The following is an 8,723-nucleotide window of genomic DNA, read 5'->3' as shown; positions in this document are numbered from 1 at the left end:
TCACTTAGTCTTCTGGGACCTTCTTTTTTGTTGTTGCTTAAATTATATTCCTTGGAATTATCAACATAGTTGTACGTCTGTGATTTTTTTTTTTTTTTGACCACTGAGTAACATTCCATCATGGAATATACTACATGTCCATTCTCTTTGAAGGGCATTTGGGTTGTTCCTATGTTTTTCCTATGGATCACGGAGGATGGGGCTGTCCCCTATCCCCAACATTCTCACGCGTGTCCTGGGGCACATGGGCAAGATTTTCTCTCAGGTGTATGACGAGGGTGTAACTGCAGGCTCATGGCTCATGTGTGAATTCAGCTTTAGGACGGCTGCTTCTTTTGAACTCATCTCCACCACTCTCCACTTTGACCACCATGTTCCAGCCACTTGGGCTTGCCTTTCCTTGAAAGTGAAGCCTGCTCCAACCTCCTCCAGATCTTTGCACTTGCTTTGGAGTGCCTTTCCTTCAGTGCTTCCCTAGGTTGGCTCTTTCTTATCTGTCAGCACTCAAACACCACCTCCTCAGCCCTAATACCACTCTCCCAGGCTCCCCTCTCATCTAAATTAGTTACCCCCCATCCCCATCCCAGCCACCACAATCAGAAATAACCTTCATTTGTTTTTTTGATTTGTCATTGTCTCTCTGACTAGATTCAAGCTCCAGGAGAGCTGGGACCATGTGCCTTGTTCACAGCTGAATCCCCAGTGCTTAAAACGTTGCCTGATATAAAGAAAATACTCATTAAATTTGTTTATTGAGGTAGGTACTAATAATACTCCCATGTTAGAGAAAAGGAACCTGAGCTCAGAGAGGTTAAGCTACGTGCTCAAGGTTGCAGAGCTCGTAGGTGACAGAACCAGAACTTGAACCCAGGTCTGACTGGTTCCTAAGCCCAAGTTCTTTCCTGGAAGAGGTTGGCTTGTTATAACATGAATCTTTCTTTCCTCTCCCCTGTTATCAGATGGCCATTCAATGCCACCTGTTGGAAGGGACCCTGGATTTCCATTGGCTGCCTCTCTCCCACCTACAGCAGGTGGGGGCTGTGGCCTTGGACCATGGGAGACCTGGTGTTCCACCACCTGTTCTGGGAATGAGCCCCAGTCTAGCTCCTCACCTGTCTTCTGCCTATATTAGAGCCACAGGCTCTGTGCTCCCTTCCCATCAACTCAAAACTCATGATGTTCCGGCTACTGAGTTCCCTCCTGTTTGTGGCCCTTGGTAAGACCCCTCCCCCCAGGCTGAGTCTCTGCCCCCTGCTCTGTTGAGCCTGGAGCCATTGAAATCTGCCACCCACCCCAGGCCCCGTGTCACCAGCACCTGGGCCCTTGGGAGGGATCTCGGCTTGTACCTGGAGCATGCCTGTGGGGGCCCTTGACCTGGCACTGGAGCAGAATAGAGGGGAAACCATGGATGGACCAGCTCAGGAGAAAGACTGGGGGCACAGAAGGGCTGTGGTGGGAGTCCTCAGTGTTGGGGAGGAGGGTTGCAGTAAGCAAGAGCTAATGGTTAAGATTGTGGGCTCTGTGGTTAGACTGCTAGGGTTGGAATTTCCACTCCTCTGTTCAACACCATAGCTCTCCTCTCACACTCCCTCCATCCTGCTCCCTATCCCATGGTCTAGCCTTTTCTTGGTCTTCTGCCATATTACATTCCAGCTCAGGACCACCTCCTCCAAGCAGCCTCCCTTGACTGATGATGATGCTAACAGATAATGGTTATTGAGTACATACTATATACCAGGCACAGTGCTAAGGTGTTATCTCTTGTAACCCTCATAACAACCTCATGCGGTCAGTACAGTTATTATTCCCATTTTACAAATGGGAAAGTTGACCCTCTACAAGGTAAAGCAGTTGGTCCTAGAATTGGGGGCAGAGACCTACTTTGAACTGGGGTAGTCTTACCCCAAGACCTCCACATTTTATGACAATAGCTATCATTTCTCAAGGGTTCAGTGGATGCCGGGAGTATATCAACTCCTTCAGTGCTTCAATTGGAGGAGGCCACACTTTTATCTACATCCCTGGACTCCTGGGACTCTGGAAACCCCTACTCTAGTCTATGCTCACTGTTCACATGTGGCCCTGGAGGTCCAGAGGGGGAAGGGCCTCGCATAGGGTCACTCACACAGCCAATTCGTTGCCCAGCTAGGACTAGGACCCAGGCCTTCAGTTTTCTTTTGGGGGTCCCCTGGATGACTGACACCCCCATTCTCTCTTCCAGCTTCGGGCTGTGGCAAACCTTTCTACAACCCCAACTCCCGCGTGGTCAATGGCGAGGACGCGGTGCCCTACAGCTGGCCCTGGCAGGTAAGAGTGACACCAGTGGACCCCAAGCTCTGAGGACAAAGCATCAGTCTTGGCCCCAGGGCTTCCCTTCCAATAGTCACTTCAGCTTCCAGAGGCCAGGGGGGCCTTGGACAGTCTCCTTCATATAGGCGTTTTGCCCACTCAATGGCAACCCTCACGGGCTGTTTGTATTTTAAATGTGGACTCTTCGGGGAGAGCAATACTTAACTGAAGGGGTTGGCACATGATGGTGGAATTTCAGGCACTGTATTGGGGGGGAGATTTTATGGGGTCCGATTTCTGGAGTCTTTGAATTACACAGCAGGGATCTAAGGTCTGAGAGCAGTAAGAGGATGAAGGGGCTTACAGAGACCGGTGGGGGGGGAGCACAGAGGATCTCAACTTGCCACACTGTCCAATATAGTAGCCATTAGGCACATGTGGCTACTTAAATGTAAATTAATTAAAATTAAATAATGTAAAAAATTCATTTTCCCAGTTGCGCTAGACAGATTTCAAATGCCCAGTAGCCTCATGTGGTTGGTGGCTACCATTTTGGACAACACAAATATAGAACATTTCCACCATTGCAGAAAGTTCTAGTGGAATGCACTGGTCTAGAATGGGGGTCAGCAAACTTGTTGATCAACTTTTTCTGAAAAGGACCAGAGAGTAAATATTTTAGGCTTTGTGGGCCATATGATCTCTGTTGCAACAACTCACCTCTGCCACAGTAATGGCAAAGCAGCCATAGAACATAACCGAATGATTGTGACTATGTACTAATAAATCTTTACGAACAGAAAGACCACAGGTCAGCTTTGACCCACAGGCCATGGTTTGGCAACCCCTGAGCTAGAGGGGGCTTTTGAAAATCAGAATGTGTAGAAAACTAGGAGAGAGGAAAAAGACTTTGGGAGGGTTGTGTCTCTGAGAGCCCAAGAGGTGTTGAAAGAACAGTGGGCCTGATGGAACAGAAGTCTTTGGAGGACTCTCAAGTACAGAAAGTGTGAGTTTGTGCCCCAGAGAGGACAGAGAATGTTGGGGTCCCCTGGGAGGTCAGTGAGCCTAGGGGGGATCTTGGAGAGTCAGAATGTAATCCCAGTGAAAAAGTAACAGGACCACCATGAACAGTTGTGCAGGTTGGACGTGCACATTTCTAGAGGGTACCACTATTTTCGGTAGTAATGGTGCCCCCTAGAGTTGTGCAGTGCACAACCTACACAACCATTGGTGGTAGCCCTCACTGTGGGGCCCAGACCCCTCAGGCCCCTCCCTCCCCGGCCACCAGGTCTCCCTGCAGTATGAGAAGGACGGAGCCTTTCACCACACCTGCGGGGGCAGCCTCATTGCCCCCAACTGGGTCATAACCGCAGGCCACTGTATCTCGTGAGTTCTTTTACTTGCTCTCGTCCCTGCTCCAGCCCCTGTTCCTGTGTGAAACCCAGGGAGTCCAGGGCAGTGGGTGACTATGGGAGGGGTAGGAGGGAGGCCAGCCAGGCCTGGACTGATCCTACCTCCACCGACAGGAGCTCCCGGACCTACCAGGTGGTGTTGGGCGAGTACGACCGGAGCACGGAGGAGGGTCCCGAGCAGGTGATCCCCATCAATGCTGGAGACCTCTTTGTGCACCCACTCTGGGTTTCCACCTGTGTGGCCTGTGGGTGAGTGAACTCTCAGGCCTGGGACCCATGACCTCCTCTACTCACCCTTATGGCTCAAAGTCGATTCTGGGGAGACCCCAGGGACTACAGGGCTGGGTCCAGCAGCCTGTGCCCATGTCCCATGTGCGGGGGGTCACAGTTGTCAGAGCACTTAAGGACCATCTGTGCCAAACGTCTCCCTCACTACAGAGGGGATAGCAAGGCCAAAGGAGGGTTAAGAGCTTCCCTAAGGCCACTTGGCTTTGGAGGGTTCCTCCGTTCAACAGACATTCATCCAGTGCACCTGGGTACCGTGAGCAAAAGAAGGAGCACTGGACTCAGAGTCTGCCTCAACACAAATGCTGTGTGGCCTGGGCAAGTCACTGCCCTTCTCTGGGCCCCAATTTCACCATCTGTCAGAGGGTGACCATGATCCTGGGCTTCCTGGGTGGTAGTGAAGGTCAAGGAGATAACCTGGGTGAGAACACCAGTGCAGGGCTTCTGAAACCCCTCAAGTGTGTGCAAAATTCTGTGTCTGGGCAGCTCAGCATTTTTCTGGTGAGAGGGTCAAAGAAGGGAAAAAAGGGTACAGAACCCCTGAAAGTGCAGCGCAGAAGTGAGGGGCCTTAAGGATTGAGACCCTGGCCCATCCTCACAGGGTTCCTGGGCTAAATGGAGAGAAAAACAAATCAGACCCAGGTGAAAAGACTTGAGCGACAAGGCGGCAGATAAAGACCTTAGGCTGTGATTCTCCAAGTGTGGTCCCCAGGCCGGGGGCATTGGCATCACCTAGGAACTTATCAGAAATGCAAGTTCTCAGGCCTCAGCCCAGAAACTCTGGGGTGAGTTAATGAGTAAATTGTACAGAGTTTCTATTTAGGTTGATTATAAAGTTTTGGTAACGGAAAGTGGTGCTGGTAGCACACAACATTGTGAACATACTTGAAAGCACTGAAGTCTATATCTAAGTGTGGTTACAAGGGGAAATGTTGGGTTGTATATCCATTTCTAGAATAAGATTTAAAAAAAAAAAACAGGACTTACAACACAATGAACCCCATTGTGAATGATGGACTATAGTTATTAGTATAATTTCTTTCATGAATTGAAACATGTACCACACTAATGCAAGATGTTAAGAATAGAGTGGTATACTGGAACTCTAAATCAAACTCTTGATTTTTCTGTAAACCTACAATTTCTCTAATAAAAAAAGTAAATCATTTAAAAAAAGAAAAGAAAGCCACTCTGGGGTGGAGCTCAGCCTTCTGTGCCCTAACAAGCCCTCCAGGTGGGGCAGCAGGGCTGGGGCTGGGGTCTACGGTCAGGGGAACCACTGGTCCGGAAGGGAGGATGACTGTGAAGGCCCAGGGCAGTGTGGGCTAAAGGAGCCATGAGGGCGCCCTGAGGTTGCTCAGCCTTAAGAACGGATGGGATTGGGATCCGGAGGGGAAAGGAGCCGTGAGGGCCTCTCCGAGGTGGAAATGGCTGGAGACAAGGCTGGGAGGTGGATTTGGTCTGGCTGGAGGACCGGACTCCCGTGACTCTTCTCTCCCTCCGCCCAGCAATGACATCGCCCTCGTCAAGCTGTCCCGCAATGCCGAGCTCGGAGACGCAGTCCAGCTCGCCTGCCTCCCTCCTGCCGGCGACATCCTGCCCAACGAGGCGCCCTGCTACATCAGCGGCTGGGGCCGCCTCTACAGTACGTGCCGACCCCTCCAGGCGGCCCCAGGGACACGGGGCAGGAAGACAGGGCCTGGGGGCTGGAGGTGGAGGGCAAACGCCACAACTAGTCCTTGTACTTGTCTCCCGGTCCTCCTCCAGCTGCCACCTCCTCAGCCTTCTTCTCCGCTCCCCCTATTCCCAAACACGTTCACCTGAACAGTTTTTGGTGTCTCCTGTATGCCGGGGGCTGGGGATGTAGTGGTGGATGAAGCAGGCAGGACCCTATTACCTGGTGGGAGGAGCTGCCGGCTCGAACACCCCCCTACCCCGCCTCTGGGGCTGGCTCCCTGGCCCTGATCCCCAGGCCAAGCCCTCCAGCTCCCTGACTCAGTGCTCCCTGGCCCTGCAGCCAATGGGCCACTTCCAGATAAGCTGCAGCAGGCCCTGCTGCCCGTGGTGGACCATGAGCACTGCTCCCAATGGGACTGGTGGGGCAGCACCGTGAAGACGACCATGGTGTGCGCCGGAGGGGACATCCGCTCCGGCTGTAATGTGAGTCAGCCCTTACCTGTCTGTGCTTGGGGGGGTGGGGTGCAGCCACTTGCTGGGTGCTGGGGGGATCCTCTGCCATCTGCCCGGGAGGCCAGGCAGCCTCCAGGCCAGGCAGGACCCAGGGACAGCCTGGGGACAGAACCCTGACTTGGGAGTCAGGCCCCTGGAGTCTAGCCCCACTGTGGAAACTGATTTGACCTGGGGCAAATCGCTCACCTCCCTGGACTTGCAGCTTCCCCATCAGCACAGCAAGGCGGACAGACACCTTGACCTTCAGCTCTGTGGTTCTCAAGTTAAAATTAAACAATCAGAATGTTATCATTGTATTATAAATGAATTTGAAGACTAATATTTATAATAATTGTGGTGCTGATAATGGCATTTACCGCTTATTGAATGCTTCTTCTCTACTAGGCCTTGTGCTCAGGTCGTATCTCTATTGTCTCATTTAATTCATGAAGATCTGTAAGTGATATTATTAGTCCCTGTCACAAGGGAGCAAACTGAGGCTCAGAGAGGTCACATAATATAGGGGTTTCTTGAACCCCCTGAAATTTGGAACCAAGTTTTCAAATCCCACCCCTCCCTGACGGTTCCAGGGTGACTCCGGAGGACCCCTCAACTGCCCCGCTGAGGACGGCACCTGGCAGGTCCACGGCGTGACCAGCTTCGTTTCTGCCTGGGGTTGCAACACAATCAAGAAGCCTACGGTGTTCACTCGGGTCTCGGCCTTCATTGACTGGATCGAGGAGGTGAGGAGGACGGGGCGAGCTGGGGAGGGGCCTGGGGGCTGGCGCCACTTCTGAGAGGGGCCGGGACATCGGGTGAGAAAGAGCAGATCCTGAGGAGGCCTCTCAGGCTTGGACGGTCAGTGGTGGAAGGGCCCTTGAGGGCCCCCAGAGGGGTTTGGGGCTGGTTTCCGCCACCATGTGGCCCCTGAACCTGGATGGCTTCTGGGTGGAGGTTGAACTACTGCCAAACGTCCTCCTTTCAATGAGTAGTTGTGAAGTGCCTCCTCTGGCTGGGTCCTTTCCTGGCATCAAGGATAGAGAGACAAAGGGCCACCTTGTAGGAGACAGAACCTTAAATGGCAATAGTGATGACCTGTGAAGAGAGCTGTGATGGGAGAACTTGGGCACCAGGGAGAGTGCAAATCTCAACTGGGCTGAGGGCCCGGGGGGATTGAAATCGTTCCTGATTACAGTAATAGACCCCTAAACATGTGCCAGGCCCTGTGACCAGTACCCTGGTTAATAGTTTACCGTAATCAAGAACCCCCTTGAGATGGTGCAGGGTTTCTGTTTGGGGTGAAGGAAAAATTTTGGTAATGGATGGTGGTGATGGGGGCCCAACATTGTTGATGCCATTAACACCACCGAATTGTATACTTGAAAGTGGTTCACATGGGAAATGTTATGTTGTATATGTGTTACAATACAAATTAAAAAAAAAACAAAAACCAGAAAAAGAACCCCCATCAGATAAGGACTATTATTACCCTCATTGTACAGATGAGGAAACTGAGGCTCAGAGAGGGGAAGTTACTTTCCTTGGGTCACACAGCTCATAAATACAATGGCTGGGAGTTGAACCCAACTCCATCAGGCTCCGGATCCTGTGCTCTAATTAGACTATTCTGCTTCACCCCCACCCCCCTTCTTTTTCCAGACCATAGCAAGCAACTAGAACCAAGGCCTGGCTGGCAGTGCTATTCACCTTTCCTAAACAATAAAGACCTTTCAAAGAGTCTGTCTTGCATCTTTCTTCCTCCATTGGCTCACCTCTTCTCCAGCCAGCTCCTAAAAGCCTACATCTGATATGTAGGGATGCAACCATGGCATTCCCAGGATGCAGGACTATCACTGCTAAGACCAGGAAAGTCCTGGGCAAACTGAGACAAGTGGGTCACTCTAGCATATACCCACGCATAAAATAGGGGCCTTTCACTACAGTCATTAAAACATGGTAGAATCTGCAAAAAAACTGACCTTGCCAGCCCCTAGGAAGGCTAATCATGGAGTAGGAAGGATCATGCGTTTTCTGCTTCCATTGATGGGCTGGGAAATGAGGGCTGCGGTCATTCAGTTATTCAACAAACATTCCTTGTTCCAGAGGAGGGTTCAGAGGGTGGAGAAAACATCATTCCTGTACTGAAAAGGATCAGGAGTTAGGCAGGAAATGAGCATATCAGAGTCATTCATTAAACAGTTACCGGGCACCTGCTTTGTGGCGGGTTCAGGGTTGGGAGTAGAGAGGGGTCACTAAGACACTGACCTGCCTTTGGGGAGAGCCCTCGCTGCAGGAGAGGGAAGGACACACACACACACAAATCTACAGGTGATGGGTTGGAGCCCAGGGAGCTTAGGTCAAATGACCACAGCCAGAAGCAACCTGAAAACAACTGAATTCCTTTATTCATGTTTCTCTTGCACAGTCATGAAAGAAAACGTGGCCCCAGTAAAGACACACTTATGTATGTTTTAATCTGAATGTTGTTCCATTGCACCTTCCCTTTTTAATTTTGAAAAGCTTAAAAAATACAATATGGAGAATAATATAGAAAGCTCTCATGTGTCC

At 51.1% G+C, this 8,723-nt stretch overlaps 1 protein-coding gene across 1 annotated transcript; it reads left to right on the top strand.

Moving 5' to 3' along the window:
• Positions 1 to 1,173: 1,173 nt before the first annotated feature.
• CELA3B (chymotrypsin like elastase 3B) lies at positions 1,174 to 7,882 on the top strand. Its single transcript, XM_037818477.1, has 8 exons — positions 1,174 to 1,216; positions 2,222 to 2,307; positions 3,578 to 3,675; positions 3,816 to 3,950; positions 5,495 to 5,631; positions 6,004 to 6,146; positions 6,746 to 6,898; positions 7,815 to 7,882. Exons 1-8 carry the CDS (start codon positions 1,174 to 1,176, stop codon positions 7,830 to 7,832), a joined length of 813 nt encoding a protein of 270 aa, XP_037674405.1. The 3' UTR covers positions 7,833 to 7,882.
• Positions 7,883 to 8,723: the final 841 nt, after the last annotated feature.

This window comes from Choloepus didactylus, chromosome 2 (genome assembly GCF_015220235.1).
Source record: "Choloepus didactylus isolate mChoDid1 chromosome 2, mChoDid1.pri, whole genome shotgun sequence".
NCBI lineage: Eukaryota > Metazoa > Chordata > Mammalia > Pilosa > Megalonychidae > Choloepus > Choloepus didactylus.
Note: the sequence above shows the minus strand (reverse complement) of the source record. Positions and strands in the feature narration are given on the sequence as shown.